We start from the raw sequence: 24370 nt of genomic DNA, 5'->3' as shown, positions 1-24370 counted from the left end.
GTATATTAAATTAACTTTCTCATATCAAGAGTTTATCCAGTTCAAGTAGCAAGATTCTTTATCCAGCCCCTCTTTGAGACTTTCATCTGTTTTCACAGGTGTGGAGTAAAACACACATTATAAATAGTACGCAAATAAAACAAGGCCAATGGAATAATCTATCAGTTGATCACTGGGTAGTTCCAGTGTATAATTGATAAAAAGCAGGACAAAACAGGTTATAAAAGCAGCACAGAAGAACTGAAAAACTGGGTTTTTTCTTTTCAGAAAAAATGTGGGCGCTCTGGGTTCTCATAGGTGCTGCAGCTGTTTCTGCTCACCTGCAGGATTTTGCCTTTGAAGGGTAAGAACAGACATGAGATTTTATATTTGCACAATTTCTTCTGCATCAGCAAAAGCTCTCAATTGACTTACCTGTTTCAAATCCAACTGTTTTCTCCCCTTTCAGGCAGAAGGTGTTTCGTGTGATTCCACAGAATGACGAGCAGGTGGAAATCATCAATTCCCTTGCCAGCAACATAGAGGTAAAGAACTTGGGAAGGGGCCATATTGCATTTGAAAAAAACATTTCTCCTTTTGTTCAACTAATGTACATCTTTTAAAAAAAATTATCATGCAACTGCATTAAAGATCTAGTCTTGATCCCATTCAAGTCAGCTGGAGTCCTGAAGGAACAGGACAAGGTGATAAAGCTAGAGCTATGCAAAAACGTTCTAATTCCTTCCTAGAAAGTCTGGATAATCCAATCTGAATATCAAAGCACTCACCAGAATTTCTTAATAGAATAAGTTAATCTGAAATGCTGTATTCAGTGGGGGGTTTTAAGAATGTATTAGATAAAACATGGAAATACCAGAACTTTTACCATTACAGGCAAAAACACTCTGCTCATGTAAATAATCTAATACTCCATACTCCCAACAAATTGAACTTTTCTTTGGCCTCGAGTCTCTCATGTCATCTTTTCTTCTCTGACTTTCCTTTAAAGCTCCCTTTCTCTCCAGCCAAGCTGCATGTTTCTTACTGACCTTGATGTAGATATATGATGACACAATGACATGAGAAAAAACAATAAAGACAGCAAATGTGTTTTCAATATTTCTCATCAGCTTTGATGTTGTAAAATAGCTGTTGGTGAAAAAGACACCATTATCTGTAGGATGAAAGGATGGTATTTTTAACGAAGTACAGATGTGGAGAACTATCATTAACAGGCCAGTAGAGCATGCTCAAACAGTGTTCCTTAGAAGAATATACTATTGGAATGGTGCTACCAATATTAAGAATATTAATATATCATGCTTGCTTTTAAGTGTTTAGTATAAAGGGATTGTTCCTTTTCTTTTTAGCAAAGGAAATATCCCTGGACTACCATTGTTTTACAAAACAACCAGTCAGGAACGTTGCAGTAGTATATCCTGGAATAGTCATCTCACTTGAAGACACATAGTTCATGAATATGCCCACCAGCCCCAATTTTCTTTACATTCACAAGATGAAAGGCTGAAAAGGCATTAGATTGGCAAACCAGCTTTGCTTTCACTGCCTTTAATAGCATGCTAAATCCAGAGATCTGGAAGCTGACTTCAGCAAAAATACATTAAATAGTGATAGCACTGCCTTTTGTCCACCCTGCACTAAACATGTTCCAAAGGCACAGGTTCCTACACCAACTTTAGTGAACTTAGTTTTAAAAGTGCTCATACAGACAACAATCTTTCCCAGCTGATTTTTGTAAAGTATTCAGGCAGTGTCCCCCTGCTACTGAGTCAGGAGTCCATTTCTGTCTAACGCTTACAGGCAGCAACCTCCAACAAAATCTATACAAAGAGTGAAAGAAGTTGTAAAGATAGTTATAATACTCACAAGTCTGTATGCACTGAGATGCTGTGGAATACTTAGCATTTGTGAAACTGTCACTGGCATCTCCAGAATTCTGCCATATAAATTGCAGGACCTAATAAAAACTTCTTAATCAATTTCCAGTTAAACTTTAAGTTGATACTTCTGGCAAGCAAGGTCAGGTCAGTGTAAAAACATAGGAATGAAATTTGGTATATTAATCACAATCAACATCACCATTATATATACACCTACCTAAAATCACAGCTATATGTATATATTTATTTGCTTATGTATTCATTTGGCCTTCTTTCAGGTTGATTTTTGGCAGCCAGACACTGTCACACTGGTAAAGCCAAAAATGCAAGTTGATTTCCGAGTTGAAGCTGATGTCTCTTTTGAGGTTGAAGATCTTTTGAAAGAAAGTGGAATGGAGTATAGGTAAGTTTGTTTTCACTACTGCATTTTTGCATAAAAGGAGATGGAAAGTATGGGGAAAGTATGTTTGATCTTTTCATATTGGTCAACTGATCTTCCTGTCACAAACTTCATCCCTCCTGTGGATGACTCTACTGGGTTCAGCTTTCTTGTGGCAGTTGAAATGTACTGTAGGTGCTCTGAGTTATAGAGGTGAGGTGAAATGTTGATAGAGGTAGGAGATGGGAAGCAAAGAGTTACTACTAGGAAATCCCTAGAGGTGAAAGGTCCCTGCAGGGTGACTACAGAAGGGACAAGAAAAATTTACTATTAAAGACAAAATGCAGCAAAGCTCTAGAAAGAGCCGGAACGTACACCAGATGGGTTTTCATGATAGTATCAGGGACCTGAAGCCAGAAAATGGTGAGCCCCAAGGGTCACCACGAAGAGCTTTCCACTAAGTTCTCTAACCTGCAGAGCAATAGCTCAAAAAAACCCCAACTGGTGACAAAGAGAAGACAGTTGCCAGATGGAGGGCAAGGAAGCAGTGAGAACAGATTCCCAGGGCAGCCTTGGGGTTACTAAAGTCACACAGCAGATCCATGTCAAGGATTTCTCCAAAGAGTGAACTCTTAATTAGCTCATATATTTCATAAGTATATTACACAGAAGTAAAAAAGCCCTCAATTTCCATGACCGAATACAAGTGTAGCATAAGTAGAGTGAATAGACCACACTGCCACAATACACATCCCTGAGAATGGAATCATTGTAGTGAGTAGCACGAATGGGAGGGGAAGGAGAAAAGAGCAACTGCTTGTACTTCATATCTCGGAGTCACTATGCAAGCATTAATTGAGGATGAGAAGTTGACTTTGGGTTGGAGTGAAGTGGGGCTGTCTGCCTTCATCGCTCCTTTAGCTCCACCTGAGCTTTGCAAATTGGCTCAGCTCATCTTGATTATCGGGCTTCTTCAATGTGTAATAGATATTCTGTCAACATCATGTACTCAGACACTGAAAGTCAGCATTATTTGATCAAATTCTCATGATTTCATTTGCTGGGTGGAGAGTTTTGTCTCTTGGCCCCATTGTTTTTGCCACCAGAACAAATTCCTTCATTGGACACCACACAGCTCTCATTAAACATTACTTTTATGATCTGCTAAATCCAAGGATAATCCATCCCTAAACTTACTGGCCTTGTGTTAACCATGTCTGATTTGGATGCTGCTAGGAGAATAGAATCTAAAAACATTCTAAAAGAAATAATTTTCAATAATGCCACAGCCCACATACAGCACAGGAATCCAATTTCAGTGGAATTTCCTCTTTGGCAAAGGAGGAGTTACTCTACATGTGTTAGTTTTTCCTATAATATTCATGAACTCCCTCAGGTCCATGCACAAATCTTTTGATTGCAATAAAGGCCATACTGTCTGGAAAGCGTCCCTGACAAACTTGAGTGCAGCGTCCTTGTGACAACCCAAGCTGTTACAATTCCTTTGAAGTGCAGCTGCAATGCCGTGACATCATGTCAATGTAGTCATTTGCACTGTTTGTTCTGAAGGCCGGTGGCGCCTCACAAAGTGGCCTCCTGCTCTTCTATCCAAGTCACAGATGATCAAGGACATATCCTGGATGAATAAGATTTGTAAGAATGTTAATACAAGCACTGGAAAAACAAGAGGACTTCATTTTTTGATAGCCAAGGTTGAAATACAAGCAAAAGGTCCTCAAGAGCATGCTCAACAATGAGCTGCCCCTTTGTGTCAGTCCCAGGGAAAGATCCAGATGGGATGCTGGGGTTTTCCTGCCATTGTTTGTTCTACTTTAATAGCCCACCTCACATGCAGTGAAGCAGCTTGGAGGATGGATAATGCCACCTGCAAAAGAGCTGTCAAACCACACCTAAACTTTGGAAGCTTGGTTTGACGAAGAACTTCGTCAGGCAAACCTCTCTGGGTTGCTGCAGTCTAACTGTCCTCCAGTGCCATAAGTTCGAGAGAGGGCCCTTTTCCTGCTGAGGCAGAGGCAATCTGGCAACATGAGGTCAGCCCAAAGCTCTTTGTCTACACACACTCAGTCTCAGCATTGCCATTCTTCCTAAAGCAAACTTGCTACCCTGGAGGTTTGTTAGTATGGCAGTAAGCAGGCAGGTGCTAATTAGGAAGAAGTTATTGCACCCTGATCATTCTAGCAGCAAGGTTGAGGCAGGAAGTAGGTTGAAACTTGAACCTAATATATTTTATTTTCAAACACATAAATCAACCCCCCCACACACACACATTTCACTTTACAATCCATGCAGCCTTAATTCCAGGAAGACCCTGAAATGTCTGTCTGGTGCTTGCTTTCCTGCTAGCAAACTGTGTATTTCTCTTCACGCTTTTCATGGTGCCTTATTGCAGAGTTCTGATTGACAACCTGCGGGCCGCAGTGGACGCCCAGTTTGACAGCAAAGCTCGTACCGCCAGTCACAGCTACGAAAAGTACAACAACTGGGAAACGGTAAAGTCTAGAAGCTTGCCACTTTATTTGATTGGTGCCTTAGCCTCTGTGAGCAAAATTGCTTCAGGTAGGCTTCCAGCCTTCTTCCCTTGTCCTCTTCTGTCCCATCCTTTAATATGATAACTCCTCCAAGCTCTCCTTCCTCTTCTCCTTTAGTGCTCATTACTGAGTTAATTTGTATAACCCATCCCCCTACACCAACTTCCTCTAGTTCTGCTCCCACTGCTGCAAGGAAACTGGCAGAAATCCAATGACTAGGCTGATGTGCTTCACTACTAGTTTGCTCTTTCTTTTTCACTCCTTCTCCCACCTCCTCTGATAAATAACTTGATTCCATTCCTTGCCCAAATTCAAACTCTTCATCTTCCACCCTAAGATCTCCCCTCCTCCCTCCTTTTTTCACAGCCACGCTCGTTTTTCCTGACAAGTTATCTTGACCATGTCGCTTTTCACATCTTTGCATCACGTTGCATCACAGTCTTTATATTTAAAAGTATAACAATCTGCCTTTTGTGTCTTTCCTTGCAAAAATCTTTCATTTTTGTGCCGGTCATTTCCCACTAAGCACCTGTTACGTTTTCAAACAGGAAAATTTATATTTCCTCCCCAAGTACTATCTGTAGATCATACACAGATCTAATCCATTTTCTTCCACCAGAACTCTCCTAAAAAAAAATTTCTATTTTTACAAGGCTATTAAAAAATAAAACCCAAAAGCTCCACTGACTGCAAAGATTATTTGCATGCAAAAAACCACCAACATCCGTAATGTCAACCATTATTTCTAATATTTTCTTGACAGTTTGTCTGGACCTGTCTGCTGTTTCTTGTCTTTTTCTTAGTTCATAGATTAGATAGCTCTTTGGGCATGAAATGCTTTTTTGTATGGATGTGGCAACTTTTTTGTGAGCTTCTGAAGGCACCTATAACAAAGAGAATCTGCTCCAATATTAAGATAATAAAGGCTGTTATTACTTCCCTTAAATAATAAGTAGAATGAAGGAAATTTTCTTTCTTTTATATCTGGCATTGGTAGACTTTTCCTACAAACCCCTGTCCAGCATTTGTCAGTAATTCAAGAATGATGAGTAAAAGAGCCATGAAACTCAAAAACATTACAACATGTAGAAGATTTAAGGAATTCAATCTAGTAAACTTAACAAGAAAAACAGTTTTCTTTTGTTAAGAGAGCTTAAGTGTTGACAAGGTCACAACTACACAGGGTTAGCATTCAAAGGGTTTTGTAATCCACCAGCCATACTCCAATGACAGGTTTAAATAAATTCATACTAGAAAAATCAGTTCAGACATACAGCTCTAGTACAAGTAGGAATTGATTCTTGGAAATCTACAAAATGTATCAAATATTAGGTCAAGTTAGGTGCTCAGAAGGACTGTTCTGGCTTGAAGCCTGTGAATTAATTACTCTGGACCTGAGGATAGAGTCTGTACATTTAACCTTCTTATTAAACAGATAGCTGCTTGGACTGCTGATATCGCCGCTCAGAACCCAGATCTTGTCACTCGCAGTGTGATTGGGGAAACATACGAGGGACGGCCGATGTATATTCTCAAAGTAAGTGCTTTCATTTCTTCGTGCCAGACCTTTCCTCTGTTAAATTCCACAAGATTATGATGTCTGTTAAAACACCAATGATGCTAAGACAGTAATATACATTTTGCAGAAAATCTAGTACATTTTTTTTCACTACTACTATGATTTGTTCAACTTTTAAGATTTTTTTGAAGAAGGGATATAATGAAATAATAGAAGTTCAGACATACAAATTTAACCACACTCTCAAGAACTATTTGAAGAATCATCTACATTTATGTTCTCTCCATCTGTTGTTTGCAAACCCATTTAGTCTAAAAGGATCTCTAAATCTCTAATTTCTCTAGGAATAGGCAACAAATTTATTTGGTTTTGGCATAACTCTTATGAATAAATAAGATATGATGGCTTAAATAAAGGTGAAAGGATAAAGATTACTTGCCAAAAATTGCATAAGCATTTACAATAATATATCATTCAAGCAAACAAGATCAACTCTTAGAGACACTACAGGAAATAAAACAACAGTGCAGAAAAATCAAATAATTGGGGAGGAGTGGGGTGGAAAGCTTATCTACATTAATAAAAATGAAATTATTATTATGTTTTAGCTAGAATATCATGGTCAGCTACAGCTGAGAACACTCCATAGATTTCCATTTAATCAAGGAATGCTGTATTTGGATAAAGTTTGACTTTTAAGGTCAGCAAGCTGAATGACTTTTTCTGCATACAAATTCTTTTGTTTAAGACATGGGGTTTGTTGTTTTTTTTTTATCCTAGATGGGAAAAAGTGGTCCAAATAAGAAGGCCATCTTCATGGATTGTGGTTTCCATGCAAGAGAGTGGATCTCCCCTGCTTTCTGCCAGTGGTTTGTGAAAGAAGTCAGTAAGCTTAATGATGAAAAAATATTTTACAAAATGCAACTAGTTTAAGAAAATATTAAGTGAGCAGCAAGAGCTGAGGAAGCTGCAGATTGCCTTTTTACCTCTAAATACCTGTCTGCCAACCCTTCTCTCAGTTCAGATATTCAGGGTGTAACTACCTGAACCAGATCTTAATGGTTGGACCTGTAATCTTTCAGCAGCCTAAGACTACCTAAAAGCATATGTAAGAGGTACTGACAACTACAAGGGTTACGTACACAGTCTATAAATTTCTTTTTTGCACCTGTAGTCAGAGAAAGGTGAGAAAAAAGCAAACAGGTAACATTATAATCACAGTCATGTTCTTTGCACAGGCATAAGGAGTAGGGAATAAGGAAATTCAGGGGCACATCAGAAAGCATCTAAATGCATGTCAGAACAGCTGTCTTCCTACGACATCAGGAGCCGTATTCCCTGCAACCAGCTTTACTCCACAAGGCAACAGAAAGGATGGAAACCTACCATCAGCTAAGCACAGAGTGCACTGAGGAAATGTACCAGAGAGAGGAGGAAGGCTATAGATGAAGCTCCCTAAACTTCACTTGAGGAGAGGGAAATGCTTTTATATCCCTTTGAGCTGCCACTTCAAGTTGTACAGGATGGTTTCTAAAACATGAAACCATATTCAGAAAAGAGCTGCACAGGTGGAATTAGCTTCACTCCAGGCTGGGATACTTTAGGCCTCGAATTAAACAATTTTATCTCCTTTGTCTTTTCCTTCTCCTCACCACCAATATAAAGCAGGTGAGAGTTATCAAATGCTACACAATCTTCTCTACAGAGAAGAAGTATATTCCCTGTCAATAGAGGGAGATCAATCAACTTAGCAGAACAGCTCAGTGATTGAATTTGAAATTTTGTAAGAATTTCTGCCAGTGATTGAATTTGAAATTTTGTAAGAATTGAAGACTGGAAGAATTGAAGATTAGGAAAAAAAAGAAAAAAAAGGCAAGCCCAGAAGCAGTAGCTGGTATTTAAAATGGAAGGAAAGGAAAGCCAAGGTACATGAGTGAGTCACGCTGGCAGAGGCATTGGTGGCAAGTATAATCTCAGTCTGATCAGCCAGCCATGCGGTTTTGCGCAGGGAGCAGTGGAAATTGAAAGTGACATCTCAGTGGAGTCAATGGGAATGTGATTTCATTATCTCCTAATAAGGCTGCAGACAGCATGTGCTACCATTTTTCTCTTAGCAATTCACGTCACTACAGCTGTCATTTTCACTGTCTGGTCACTTAATTAATGGGTGTACCTGACACCAGCAGCGGCTCTGCTCAGTGGATCCAAGTGTGGATAGGCAGAAGTGCTTCAAAAGCGCAGTCCTCTGAGCGTCATCAGTGGTTCACTTGGGACTGCTTCTAGACATAAAAGTTAGAAAAAACACCAGAGAAAAACATGAGCAAAGTGGACTGTTAAATGTATCTCCAAAAAAAAACCCAACCTAAGCATTAAAAAAAAAAAACAGGAAAAAATAAGTTCTAGTGATCTGAAATGGCTTTTCTAGATTCTACAGTCAACCTTCCCACTTGGTAGTCACAGGACAACGGATCCCTTTCTTTCTCCATTGCATTGCTCCTTGCGTTGTCCTTTACATCTGGGGAGACTAAAGGAAACATGGGCGCAACATACTTCTTAGAGCAAATTTCTATGACCATCGCATGTTCCCTCAACACTGATATAAATCTGAACAAGCATACAAAGTGCCAGGCCACGAACAATCAGGATACACAGGATTACAGGATTATGGCAGGAGTTCTTATATCTGTTATTCAATGTACATGTCTGGAAAAGTGCAGGGAAAAATCTTCCTCCCTTGTGAACATACGCATCCCCAGCATTACGCCTGGAAGTGTGTAAGGATGTTCTCTATAATTTTGGTTATTGATGAAATTTCTCTGCAAAACAGATATAAAAATTAATAGGGGAATAATTAATTTTCCTTCTCACATAAATTACGTCCAAACCTTTATGGTGTCAGGTAGTAGATAGAACTTTGCCTGTAAACAAGAAGCTAGTAGAACAAGAATCTTTCCAGTGATTTAATACCCTGTTCAAAACCAGCACTGCTTTACCATATAATTCATCCAACAGAATGAGATGGCTTCCTAACAGTGGTGTAGTTTGAGTCGGTGTAAACGCTCGAAGTATATGCAATAACAATGAGCTGGATGACTTCACTCTGGATTCATTAAATCCAGACCCAGGCCTTTCGATACAGATCTATAAATGCATCATCAGCTTTTTTCTACTTTTCTCCAATTAGGCTGTTGAGACCTATGGAAAAGATACTGTCATGACCACTCTTCTTGACAGCTTGGACTTCTATGTTTTGCCTGTTGTCAATATTGATGGTTACGTTTACACTTGGACCACAGTAAGTACATTCTTCTTTCTCAAGATCACTATTGCTGGAAAATCCAGCTGTTGGAACTTTCTCTTAGGTTTGATCTATGCTTCATACATCAAAATGTTGTGTTTAAGGACCGCATGTGGAGAAAGACACGCTCTGAAAATGCTGGTAGCCGTTGCCGTGGTACAGATCCCAACAGGAATTTTAATGCTGGCTGGTGCAGTAAGTGTCTCCTAACAATAGCTGCAAGTGATCATACAGAGGTGCAATAGAAGCATAATTATAGATTTTCCCTACCTGATGGTTGGTCCAGTTCAAGCTTGAGTGAAGACCACCAGTATAGCATTGTGGAGTATCTTGTGTTCAATTTTTGAGGCAGTTTTGGGCAAAAAACAGTATCATCAGTATGTCTACTTCTATGAACAAATATATATACACACATATACATATATACGTACACTTTTCTATGAGTGCAGAACAGAAACTGAGTTTGCTTTTGGCTGGTTTCACTTAGTGGACAGGGGTTTCTTTCGAGGGGTTTTCACTTGGTTCCTAAAAATGGAGAAGATATGCAAGGAGAGGATTGTTAAGTAGTAAAGCAAATCAATATCCCAAATCATTTAGATAATACAGGGCTTTACATCAATACTCATGTTTTTTCTACTATGCACACTCTACAAGGCATATTTATTTAATGCTTTGTCATGTTGCCCAGTGTCTTAACTATCTAATAAAATATTCTCTTCTCTGATATGGCACATATGTCAGTAGGATTTCCAAGGCTTATCTACAAAAGTGGTGTAACATAACTCTCTTAACAACCAGCTTTTTTTATCAAATGCTCATTAAATTCACCTTTCTTCCCAGCTCTTGGGGCTTCGAAAAGCCCCTGTGACTCCACTTACTGTGGCCCTGCACCTGAGTCTGAAAAGGAGACCAAGGCTTTGGCTGATTTCATTCGTGAGCATCTTTCTACAATCAAGGCATACTTGACGATTCACTCCTACTCCCAGCTGCTCCTGTTTCCTTATTCGTATTCTTACCAATTACCATCGAATTACGAGGAACTGGTAAGTCACTTTGTCATTTTGACATACTGAAAAGAATAAGTAAAAATCATCACTTGCTATTTAGGTCCATTTAACTTCAAGCAGTTTCTTTAACATCTGGAAAGAATCTGTACTGCCAGTTTTTGAAAATACTTCAGTCTTTCATAGCAAGAACAAGGGAAACCATGATGGTTTCAAGATAGTTCAAGCACAGGATAAACTCAGGAGGCTTATTTCATTTCCACATACACCATGGATTTGCCATAAGGTCAGGTTTGTCTTCCAATCATGCTACACAGAAACCCACTGTGCTGTGCAGCACTGCTTCTTCCTGACTCAAGAGGTTGCTGTGTATGTAGCTTTAATACATTACAGGGAAACGTTATGCCCTGTAAATCAATCTAACAGCTTGAGAGATTGTAATAACTATGAAATGACTGAACAGGTATCAGCAACAGCAGACAAGGACCTCTGTTTACCACTTCCTACCGCACCTTAGTTTGCTAAAGTAAAATGGAGAAACTCCTATTGATACAGGTTCAGGACAACAAGGCAGTTTTCTAATCAAAATTATAATTAAAAATAGTTAGATAGAAAACAGATAAAAAAGTTTTGAGGCCTTTCTAAACAGGCCTGGATTCAAACACACCTTTTATTTGGAAGAGGAAAGGATGAATGTGGAGTTTTAAAGGACAATGCCTCTCCTATTCATCCTAGAGAAAGGCCATTTAAGTAAGATAACAACAGTCTGGAATTTTATTGGGCTTTTATCCTTAAAAACAGAAAGAAGAGTTAAAACTATTACATGAGTATAAAAGTTGTAAACATTTTATAAGGCCAAAAATCATCAATCATGAATAATAAAATTACTTCAGTTCTCTGGCATATTAGCAATTAGAAGCTGTCGGCAGGGAAAACAACACAGCAAAACAAAACAAACAAATCTTGATTCCCTCTCTTCCCTGGATGCTGCCAAAAGTCCAAGGCAACAACAATGTGTGTTGCTCTGCTGTGCAGGTTTGACAGATTTATGAGTGCTCCCAAACAGATGTCATGATTCTGAGGCACAAATACAAACTGGGGCCAACAGTGAAGTTTGTTGTGACATATTTTACACTTTAAAAAAAAAAGAGGGTGAAATTAAGATTAAGATTTTGTTTTCTTAATTTATATTGCAGAAACTTTTAATTATAATTATTCCAGGGAACTGTAGTAATTTCTTGTCTTCAGTTTTACAAAAGCTTCACATTTCACACATTGCAGTTCAGTCTAAAGTAATAAAACAACACAAAACCCTTGAAGCTGCTTTGTTGTCAAGATCACAAAGTTCCCATGTGTTAAAGATTTGCATGACATTCTGCCCTATTTTTCGAATCAAGAGCAAATGTGATGAAACATAACTAAAAGTACAGCATGTTTCTCACAGTATTAAATGGAAAAAGTTTACATTGACAGCTCATTATTAAAACAATCCTTAACAATAGGAAAGAACCTATGTGCTTTTCTAGGTTTTCAAATTCTTTTAATCAATTAAAATTTTATATTAGCAATATTCTATTCTAATACACAGTAAAATTTAACAAATGACACATACTAAAGTTCTACAATTTTTATCAATAAAAACTCTCTTTTTCTGCCATAGAGGACAATTCTGCTATTACCATTCAGCATAAAAAAATAAATAGCAAAGGAATGCAGGCTATATATTTCTCTTCAGCGATTTGATTTCACTTTGTAAGTTAGTTTTTCCAACATCACTTTATCCTATATTTTAAATCGGGCACACTGATCCCAGAGGGAGTTCCATTATTTCCCACTACAAAGCAACCACAAATCTCACCACCATGACAAGGTGACCTTATGAGTGTTTTTCACTTCTTTAATTAAGAAAAATATTTCCTCTATTGGTGATCCCAACAAAAAGACAGCAGGATCCCAGAGGTGTTCCACTTGTGCAGTATCTGATTTTAACAAGGGAAGATTTCTTGCCAAAAATCCTTCTTTTGGAGAATGAGATCAGAGCGTCACCCAATCAACATTGTCTGTAGTTAGGATAATTAAAGAGAGAGGGCCTAAATCACTCCAGTGTCAGTGGATTAAATAGAAAGACTGACTTCAACAGGCTCTGGATCAGGTTTGAAAGTGCAGCTTTTCAGCTTACTTCAGAACTAAATCACATTCATTTAAGCTGTGACTAAAGAAAATTTAAGATTTTCAATCAACAATTGGACTTGCTTGAAATGAGACAGCTACCAAAAGAGATATTATTTTGTTTGCCAATTGTGTTTCATGTCCAAAAGTTCTGTCTAGATTTAGAATTTAGAGAACCGCTGAAGAATGAGAACTCAACTTTCAATAGAAATTGTTTGGGCAAATAAAAGGATCATAAATCATTTTGAAAATGAAGAAGCAAAATTTATAGTGCCATTATCTTATCTTGGATGTTATTTTTACTCTGACAGATCTAATAAATTAAAGGAAATATAGTTGCAATTTCTTATCTCCTTCAGTGAGGAACTGGACATGTGCTTAAACAAAGCCTCACATGTCTGCTTATCATTAATGACATTTTGTTCCGTTGTCTTTAATTAAAGGTAGCATAATACCATGGGTCTTATGCTGCATTCCAGTATCTGAGATATAGAAGGGCACAAAAATTGAGTACTTTGAGATTGAAGACAATAAGTCTGAAAAAGAGAAAGATCTAGAGAGCACTTGGACCTTCCTTTCCTGCAAGCATGTAAACATGTCCTTGGGGCTCAAAAGATTTTTTCTGTTCATAGCCTCAAGAAATTTCCAGAAGGCATAAAACTGTTCTGGTTTCGATTGCTCAGGTAGAACAGGGCACACTAAGAATCCCAGACATCCTTTATGCTCCACTGCATTGCTACAGTAGATAAGAAAAATCTCATTATTACTGTAATTTACTTGGAGTTGGGGATTAGAACTATTCCTCAACCACCCCCAGCCCTGGGGTGTAAAACATGATGAAAGTCACATATGTCCCTTTCTTCCTGCAACTTTCCACTCTTCTCCTGAGATGCACGAGGAGCACTGAGGATCTCAAGCCCACAGCTCACAAGGATTTTCCCAAAACTTTTCTCTCTTTGTTCAGGGTTGTTGTTTTGTTTCCCCCCTGCCCTCCTGGGGTGCTGCACAAAACTTTCACTGTTATACAAACACTACTTGAACAACAAAAATAAAAATATCCAAGACGGGAAAATCTAGGTCAGGAATTTCTCAGAAGTTACACAATATTCTTGTGATGACACCCTGAAAGAAATATGTATTCCTTTTGGTGAATCACATTTTGCCTGCTTCATAATCCTCTTGACTTATTCTTTACTATACCCTGGAGTGTTACCCTGCACACAGAGTACACGCTCAAATCCATCTCCTACAGAGAACAGAAGCATTAGCTTTTCACAATTAAAAAACATGCTGGCAAGAGCAGTATCTCTCCACACCCCAAAAAGATTATCTTCATTTTACTATTCACATTTTCGTCCTCTTGCAATAAAGAACTCTGTATTTAATCTTACTTTTCATAAACAGTTCAGCCCATATTTTTTTAATCAGTTTGTATTTTGGCCTTAGTTTCCTATTAGGTCACCCTATGCTTTCCTCATTTTCACCAGACAAATCTAGCTTTATCAGTTCTTGTTTGTATTTGAATTGGCTCTGAACTATGGTTTGATAGGGTAGAGGAATGTGCATCGTGCCCTTCCTTCCTTTCCAGATTCAATTCCATCTCTCATTCAAACAACAAATTCAGCGCCAAATAGATGTCTCTAGCCAGCTCATACTCGTTGTCAGATTAATGTATGTGTATTATTACAGTTTGGCAGGCTGCAGAATAATATAATAATTTACAACCTAAGATAATTTTCTAGACCCAAGATTTCAGTTTGTATCACTTGAAGGCACACTGGCCACATGGGCTTTTGTTTAAAATCACCGAAATTCACCGTCCATATTAGGTTGGTCCAGCATTTCATTTGCTCCTTAGTGCTTAAAATAAGACACAGTAGAAAGTGGAGATATGCCCAGAGTCTGTGCAGCCTGCAAGAAAAGTGAATTTCAAATATATTGCATGACTTTGTGAATATCAGTCCAGTTATTTAACCTGGGAGCAAAGTCTTTTTACTCCTGACTTTATTCCTAAATGTGTTTAAGATATATGAAGACCTGTGGGTAAGAACAGCAAAAATCCTATCATCTAAGGGACTCAGACATACCAATGAGGAATTGCAACCTATGCTGTTGATATATTGCACTAGCACATTGCGAACTTGTGTGATTGTACTACTTGTTTCAAGTAAATATTGGTAAAGTCAACTGGGAAGCACAACAAACAAGAAAGTAGGCAGAAGAGCAATAGTTGCAATTGGCTTTACAACTTCTCCACTGAGTTTGCCACAACAGGTGTCCCACAATAGCACTGCTCTGCATTGACAGTCTTACAATTGTGAAAAGGATGCTTTTAGTAGCAGCATCTTCCAGATGAAGCTCATGTATGACTCTGTTCACCTGAGCTCAGTCACACTGGAAACTCCCTCACCAGGGACTGATTTCTTAAACACTCTGTGAGACTGCCACAGAGAAACAGGCTTGCAAAGAAAAAGCATCATACTGAAGTCTTCCACTTGGCTGGATTCCCTGGACTCTTGGGGGACATGCTTAACCATTAGCAACAGTATAGTGAACTGAATTACACACCAGCCATGGACTCTTCTGAGGGGAGGCTGTTTTTATTGGCAAAACAGGAGGTCTCAGAAGTTTAGCTTCATTTGGCAAAAGCTAACTTTGCAAATGGCACATTTTCAGACTTTCATTACAAAGGAAGTTGAGGGTCACTTAAGTAGCACATGAGACCGAGGTAAAGTCAAAATACAGTTTTCAGCCTCAGGCAAATCAGTGAGGGAAGACAGCAAGAGGTCCAGTCAATCAGTGAAAAAGCTTCTCCAGATCACTGTCAGGATGAGGGTGAAGGGAGTTGTCCACATGCAGCAGCTGCATAATCAACGTCCCTGAAGTGTTGTTAAGCAGCAGCAGTTTGCTGGCAAACTCCAGAAGCCGGAAGATACAAGAGTAAAATGAGGGAGATGCTCCCAAAAAAATTACCTATTAACACACAGAAGGTGCTCGGCCTCATAATTTATCTTGTTAGTTCAAAACTCCAGATGTGGTGAGAAAGAGAGGCCAGTAACATATCTTTCATTAAAGGCTAATAACTGAAAAAATAGGTTTAAAGGTCATGAATTATGTAAGATAATGGCTACTGAGAAGAGAACTTTGCTGTCTCACTGGCCCATGCACTCTACACAAGATCAAGCAAATATTAGTAATTGCTGTGTAAACACAGATGGGTGCTCGGCGCAAGGCGTGCTACCTTCTGCTGAAACCACCAGCTCTGTGAGTTCAGCTGCAAGTCAGAAGCTGAAAAGCTATTTCTGCTCCCAGTTACAAGGAGTGTAATTTGGAGTTATTTCTAGGACTTGAGGACGCCAGTTGTTTCTCTGCTACTATAACTCTAAGCAAAATTTTCCTTGCAAGAGAGGGATTTTTAACAGTAAAAAAAAACCCCAACAAAAAAAACAATGAACAAACAATCAAACCACAACAATTCAGTTAAGCCAGTTACACAAAGAGATCTAGAAAAACACTGCACAGCAAAGAGTGTCCTTAAAGGTCAAGAAGATAGTGATATTTCTCCTTGCAGCTGTATTCCAAATAACAGACAGGCTTGAAAGTCAACCTTTCACAGCTAAATATAACTTTCCCCTTTGGAAAACGCTAGGCATTACTTATATACACCTCCATATAAATCTCCATGTTATTTCCTTTTTATGGATGGCTTTGAGTAATTGTGCTTTTTTTAAGAAAAGAACAAAAATTCCTCCTATTTTGCATTTATAGTCACAAATATTTATTTCATTTTCATTATTCTTGCTAGTTTATGTTATATTATTATTAAGAGGTGACTTGAGTTCCTAAAAATAAAAAAAAAAATCAGATACCAAAACTTCTGATAAAGTTTAATTTTGTGATCAAATCATAAATGCACAGCCATGTTTTTCATTTAGAGAGGGTCATTTAAAATACCATCTTGATCTCCAGCCTGGAGAGCTTGAGGAAGTTGTTTATTTGGATTCCAGGCTCCTAACAGCTGGAAATCTCCACTGCTCTTTCTACAAATCTCTTTTTACAGCTTCCTGGCCAATAATAAAAAATCCCTCAGGTAAAAAGATTTCCTGACGTACTTTTTCTGGTATCTGTTCTGGTATGATTTAAAGCCATCATCTGGCAGTTGAATGAAAGGAATGCCCCATTCTTCCCAAAGAGCAGCTCCGCTGTTCTACTGTCCCTACCAAACAATTTATGAGACAGAGATCAATAGGTCCATACATAATGTCAGACTATCTTTACATATTTAATTTCCAATTTGCATATATTTAAAAAGAGGAAAAATCAGGTTACATTTAAAAATTCATCTACTATTGAGAGAAGATTTGGCTTAATCTCAGATGCTGGTTAAATGTATATATTATAAACAAAAGATGACTAAAGAAAACACAGTATCACTAGCAGATGGTCTCTAACCTCTACAGTTCCCTCAGTGTGTGTTAAGAATTGCTATGGATTTCAGAAAAATCAGCTTGTTAAGGGATTTTAAAACCCCAACAAAACAAACAAACAAATAAAAAAAAACCCCAAACCCCAACACTCAGCTCAGCTCCCCCAGTTGCTCTGAATCCAAGATTGTAAAATGCAAAGCAACAACATTCTTCCTACAACTGCTTGTGTTTGGACAATAGAGAGGCCAGAAACCAAATCCCACGTTCAAGTACAGCCAATGTTATAGATGGAAGGACAAGCTTCAAATAGTCTTTGCTCTGCTGCCTTTAAATATTCTTAATGTGCTACATGACCACAAATTCCTACAGCAAACTCCCATAATACTAGGATGTTCAAAATCCAATATCTTGGAATGGGGAAACACTTGCAATTCTGCAATAAAGCAGGCTGCCAGTGTTAATGCAAACATATTTTGGTGCTGTTTTGTAGAAGCTGGGAAAGCTCTCTCACTTAACTAAGATTTTCTAAACATGCTGTCCAAGATGCCATTTCAAGTAATTCACAGGAATACTTGAAACATAAGGAAGAATAGGATTTTACAATATATCTTCCACTGGGAAGTAAGCCAGAGTATAACCTACAGAGGAAGAAGGGACTGGAGGAAATTCCTGGAATACTAAGCCATTCAGCTGAAAGCTATAAAGATATGGCAACCCATTGCTTATTCTTATACTGAACATCTGCTTTCAAAAATCATTCGTATTTATCATCTGTTAGTAATAGTTTTCATGTTTTATTACCAACATGCTGTATAATGAAGAACGCGAAAAGGACACGTTCCAAAGAAAAGTCTGTAATTTTCCTTAATGCAAACGTACAAAGCTTCATAGTACTATTGATGGGCCTGATCCAACCCTCACTGAAATCAGTGGGAGTTGAGTGAGTCCCTCTGTGCACAGGAAATGAATTGCAATTAATGAGACTACATATGGTTCCAAGGTAATTTATGCCTTTTTCTGGCTGTTAATATTTATAAGACCTTAATCTGCTTCCACTTGTATCAGTGTTCAACTCCACTGACTAAACTGACTCTACTCTAAATTTATAGCTGCACAAATAGAAGAAAGGCTATTGTATGTTTACAATTTACTGTACCAAATTATTGTTATTCTCTAAGATTCTCATACCTCTAAATGAGATTTCTTCTTTAGTTTTAATATTATACAAGTTTTTTCTAAGTAAAAAAAAAATCCTGTCACCTATTGTCCCCTTGCCTATCCAAAGTATACTGGACTATACACAACAGGCTGTACATCAATAGAGCAATACCCAGACTGGACTATACTTCATCAAAGCTTGGAGAACAAGCTCTTTACTGATAAGCTCTTTTCACTACAATAGGACAAGCTCTGCCTTGTCAGCTACTGACATCTAGTCATTCTGAGATGTGAACAACAGTTTGAAAATCAAAACTTCTCAAGCATAGCTTTTCAGTGTATTCAACAATGTATTTTCTGAGATTCACTCAGAAAATCTGCACTTAGCATTCTTCTTTTCCTACAGAATTACATTGCTCGTGAAGCATCCAAACAGCTGGCCAGTTTGTACCACACCAAGTATACATATGGCCCAGGAGCTACAACAATCTGTGAGTAATGGCCTAAATATACTCACCATCCATATTAAGTGCTACTAAGACTATCAAATGCAGTTTTCTAGCGATTCTCATTCTTCTTCCACTTTAGCTTATTTACATTTGCTTGCTTGCATCAGCTGGAATGAAGCTCACAAATGGCCTAAAATCACAGAAGTTTTTCCATGAGCAGGAAAAATCAGTTAATTCACCGAATGCTAATTTTTCTTCTCTGTCCTTTCTGCATTTCTGGCTATGTGACAAGACTTCTTTAAAGTATATCACATTTCAACATGTAGCTGCACTTTCCCAGTTAAGATTTATTTTATTTTTTTATCAACAGATCCTGCTGCTGGGGGCTCTGACGATTGGGCTTATGATCAAGGCATCAAGTACTCTTTCACTTTTGAGCTCCGAGACACTGGTAGATATGGTTTCATTCTCCCTGAATCTCAGATAAAGCCAACCTGTGAAGAGACTATGCTTGCTGTTAAATACATTGCCAATTATGTCCTTGAGCACTTGTATTAGAATGAAGTTCTAAAAAATATTAAAGAAGGTGTTATTCAAAGATGCCTTCCTTTTTTTCTTACCTAAAAATAGTGGTTTGTAATTCTCCTTACTTAATGTTGCTAGTCATATCCTTAGTCCACCATAGGTCAATAAAACTACAAGTTTGTCAAGAGAAATTATATCTTTTATTAAGGAAACTGATACAGTCAAGGGAGTCTAAAAAGAAAGACCAAAAGAAACTTAATCAAATTAAGGTAAAGTTTGCCTTAACGGTCAAAACTATCCTAATTTAATCCAGAGCAGACAGTGGAGCATTAGAATTTATACAGCCTGAATGCTAAATGCAATGAAAACAGTGAGGCGATTCATAGAAACACACTTTCATCCAACCATTCATTGCCTTAACGGCAACAGTAGCAAGGAAAAGTTCACATCACATGTTTCTAAAATGATGTTAGCTGTGATATGTTCTTGTGAACTTTCTCAAAACCCGCCCTGGATCTGCTCCATCACTGAAAGCTAGTGTGGATCCAAGGTCACTGCTGATCCGATCTGAACTCGGTGCTGAAGTTTATAATTACTATTAGTTTTAAAGACCAAGACTTGATACAAATCCTGCTATAAACTTCCCTGCATGTAAGGCTCTCACACTCACTACAGTAGCATTTCTCAAAATATTCTGAGAATCCTGGTACTTCCTGGGGCCCCACATGTTCCTACTGTCATGAGCGGAAGAATCATAAACAGCCATAAAGACTAAGTCTGGTGATAAATGATAACTGTTTCTTTCATGAGAAGCTGTAAAGAATTATCCCCTCCCAATCAATTTTCTGTACAGGTAACGTGGGTCTGATCGGGTCAGAGTGATTGAGAGTGATAAATAGCCACTCTGGGTAGCTTCCTCACGCAGCTGCAGAAAATGTGTTTGGCATTTATTAATGCTGTTTAGAGCTTGGCTAATATGGGACACACTCCACAGAAAGATGGGGAAAAAACCTTATGTCAATACAGAACCTGGCTGATCTCCCTGCCATTGCTGGAAGCTCTGAACAGAGACTTCCGCTGCCCGTCGGTGCTCCTGGAATTAGCGCTGTTCTGGCAGGTCCCCAGCCCGTGCACTCAAAACAGCCTGTGAAATGCACCTTATGGATAAAATGGTTCTTCCAAGAAAATCACCGTATTCAGACATCTCAAAACTAAGTGTTCTCCTTTTTTTGCCTCTTCTCTGTGCAGAGAAATAGAAAGGCAAGGTCCAGCTCGAAATGACACTTTCATTTACATTTATAAGAAAAAGAAAGGAACACATCCACTAGCCCACTCCAAGGAGCCCAGCAGCACTCAGATTAAACCAGTCCTCACACACAACTGATCCATCTGGTTTTGATCATTGGTGAAACTGAACCCATGTGCGAAAGTAGCACGTACTAGTAAAAAAGACATGCAATTCTGTTTTGCAACAGAAGTGGGGGGAAGGATAATCATCACTAAAAATAGCACAGGATGCAAGCAGAACATACTGGCCAGAGCCAAACATGTCAAAGGGCAGAAAAATAAATTTCTCAGAATATAAAACATTTTGGCTAATTTTAACTAAGCATTAACTGGAAAAAAGGAAACATTGCACCCATTTTTAAAGAGTAGAAAGTAGGACCCTGGGAGCTACTGACCCATCAGCCTCACCTCTGTGCCTGCAAAGATCATGGAACAGATCCTCCTAGAAGCTATGCTAAGGCACATGGAAGACAGGGAAGTGATTCAAGACAGCCAGCATGGCTTCACCGAGGGAAAGTTCTGCCTGACCAATCTCGTGGCCTGCTATGATGCAGTGACTACATCAGTGGACAAGAGAAGAACTATGGATGTTGTCTACCTGGACTTCTGTAAGGCCTTTGACACAGTCCCCCACAACATCCTTCTCTATGAAAGGAAGAAATATGGATTTGATGGGTGGACTGTTCAGTGGATGAAGAATTGGTTGGATGGTTGCATCCAGGGGGTAGCGGTCAATGGCTCAATATCCAGATGGAGATCAGTGACAAGTGGTGTCCCTCAGAGGCCTGTATTGGGACCAGTACTGTTTAATATCTTCATCAATGACATAGACAGTGGGATCAAGTGCACCCTCAGCAAGTTAGTAGACAACACCAAGCTGAGTGGTGCAGTTGACACGTCTGAGGAATGGGATGCCATCCAGAGGGACTTGGACAAGCTCAAGAAGTGGGGCCACGTGAACATCATGAGGTTCAACAAGGCCAAATGCAGGGTCCTGTACCTGAGTTGGGGCAGCTCCCAGTATCAATACCAGCTGAGGGATGAATTGATTGAGAGCAGCCCTGGTGAAAAGGACTTGGGGGTACTGATGGAAGAAAAGCTGGACATGAGATGACAATGTACACTCGCATCCCAGAAGGCCAACTGCATCCTGGGCTGCATCAAAAGCAGCATGGCCAGCAGCTCTGAGCAACCTGATCTAGTTGAAGATGTCCCTGCTTATTGCAAAGAGGTTGGACTAGATAACCTTTAAAGGTCCGTTGCAATCCAAACTATTGTATGATTAACAACCACTCAGGGACTATCCTGACTATAACTGTATTATGTTGGAAGGTATCACAGGCCTTACACAACTGCAAGGTGAATTGTTGATATCCAGCACAATTCATCACTAGGAAGGCTCTGTGTAGGACTGCAGACAACCAAACACACAATTACAAATATTGTTGAGGGTAAGTCACAGCACTCAGCAGCTCCAACAGTTTAGGGTTACCCCAGTTGACTTAAAACTGTGACTCCATGGCAGGATATGGCACACATTTGGTACCTCTGACATTCACAAAGTCAAATCACAGCATGGCAGTGATATGCAGCTTTTCTGTGCCTTTTCCACAGATGGCACTCCTTAGCACCTCTGGTCAAATTACATAGATGAAGTGAAGAAGAGCAAGTAAATGTGATATATCATCCATGCAGCTTGGAACATAAACCAAAGAATATATAGGAGAAATTTAAGCAGGAAAGGACATTCTGTTAGCAGGTAAGCTGTTAGAGACACTAAAAGAAAACACAGAGAGGAAGCAAAGGTTCATCAACAAGTCACAATGCTTCACAGTTTAGCATTCCTTTAAAAAAAAACATAGAAAAACTATATGCAAAATGATTGACAACATATTTTCAAAGATGCCATCGTCATTATTTGGAATCAATTCCTCAGTTATGAAATAATTCTTACACAGAATCAGGAGAGACACAGCAAAAGAAATAACAACACGCTATATGGATGATGGAGGTACATTTTGACATTTGTAAAAGGTGGGCTTTTTCAAAAATTCTAAAGAAAAATTTCCAGTGTTCTCCAAACTGAATCTTTTTCTTGCTTTCTAAACCAAAATAAATGTGTAAAGAAACAGTAAATATTTTACCATGTTAAAATATAAATAGAATCCACCTCACAAACAATCTGTGGTTTTGACTTTGATTTCACAGCTTAAGCTGAGTCTTTATTGTGAACACTATAAGCCTACAGTGTAGTTTTGTGACATATAAGAATATTTTAAACCCTAATCATGTTTATGAAAAAAAAAAAAAAACCAAGAAAAACCAGGGGAGTAACTGCAGCCCTGACATACCTGGGAATTTTGTCAAGAATGGAGGACTCTATCAAAGGAATACCAGCAATGCATACTCACAGCAGGGAATGCCAGCGGTGTCCTGGGCTGCATTAAGGAGAGTGGTGCCAGCAGGTCAAGGGAGGTGGTCCTTCCCCTCCACAGCGCTGGTGAGGCCAAATCTGGAGTGCTGGGTCCAGCGCTGGGCTTTCCAGTACAAGAGACAGGGACACACTGGAGAGAGTTCAATGAAGGGTCGTAAAGTTGATTGAGGGACTGGAGTATCTGTCATTCAAGGAGAGGCTGAGAGAGTTGGGATTGTTCACCCTGCAGAAGTGAAGGCTCAGGGGAATCTTATCTATGTGTATAAATACCTGATGTGAGAGCTTACAGAAGACAGAGCCAGGCTCTTCTCAGCAGCGCTCAGTGACAGAACAGGAGGGAACAAGCACAAATTAAAGCACATGAAACCCCACGTGAACACAAGACTTTTTTACCGTGCAGGTACCCAAACACTGGAGTAGGTTGCCCAGAGAGGTTGTGGACTCTCCATCCTTGTAGATGTTCACAATTTGGACACAGCCCTGGGCAACCTGCTTCAGTTGACCCTGCTTTGAGCAGGGGGTTGAATTGGATGGTCTCAAGGAGTCCCATCCAGCCTCAGCTGTTCCATGGTCCTGTGAGACTAATCTCAACCAAGGACCGAGATGAGCAATTTCAGCTTTCCCTATTTTATTTATATTGCTCCTTTAACTAGATAATTAGAAAAGGATCATTCTGTCTTCTTGGTTAAAAATCACATCAAAAAGCTGCCATCTTTCTCGTATTAAGCTATTGCTTAGCTAAATACAGTCAAACAGTCAATTCACCTCAGTGCTCCAAAACTCAAAAGAAATTAAGGACTGACGAAGTGCTTTAAAGCCAATGTACTGTCCAGGAGCCAGGTCTCACAGGAGCGATACCTGAGATACCGGATCACTCACACAGGAAATGTCCCTTCAGTACAGATCACAGTTACAAAGGCGTGACAAAGGCAGCACTACACACATTCCTGATTCTTTAATATATAAAGCAGGTAACTCATACGCAAAAATGAATGAAGTACACTAAGTCCCAACAGTTGTGCGAGTTAAACACACGCTTCTGGGGAATATATTTCCAAGTTTGCTCAAAGTTCTCAAGCAGCTGCTGACACATAGTGGTAATTCAGAGAAGGAAACTTTTGTTTCTTAATGATCCAGGCTCAACTGCCTCAAAAACTGTGCTAGAACTACAACTCAGCCTATTCTGAACTCTGCTTTGCTGACATATGGCCCCAGTACGCTTCCTGTGACTTTGAATTTTTCCAAGGACAGATGTGGGCTTTGCAGTGAAACAGGTTGCCTCTGTGCTCCCC

General features: G+C 39.0%; 1 protein-coding gene across 1 annotated transcript; it reads left to right on the top strand.

Annotated features, from left to right (window-relative positions):
* Window positions 1-272: 272 nt before the first annotated feature.
* Window positions 273-19390, top strand: LOC106890195 (carboxypeptidase B-like). The gene is made up of 11 exons (XM_014945827.1): window positions 273-343; window positions 449-524; window positions 2159-2283; window positions 4670-4769; window positions 6244-6345; window positions 7108-7209; window positions 9512-9622; window positions 9730-9820; window positions 10466-10668; window positions 18790-18874; window positions 19203-19390. The coding sequence occupies exons 1-11, from the start codon at window positions 273-275 to the stop codon at window positions 19388-19390; spliced, it is 1254 nt and encodes a 417-aa protein (XP_014801313.1).
* Window positions 19391-24370: the final 4980 nt, after the last annotated feature.

The sequence above is a fragment of the Calidris pugnax genome, unplaced genomic scaffold, assembly GCF_001431845.1.
Source record: "Calidris pugnax isolate Ruff unplaced genomic scaffold, ASM143184v1 scaffold111, whole genome shotgun sequence".
NCBI classification, from domain to species: Eukaryota; Metazoa; Chordata; class Aves; order Charadriiformes; family Scolopacidae; genus Calidris; species Calidris pugnax.
The sequence above is the reverse complement of the archived record's forward strand: the minus strand, read 5'-3'. Positions and strand labels throughout refer to the sequence as shown.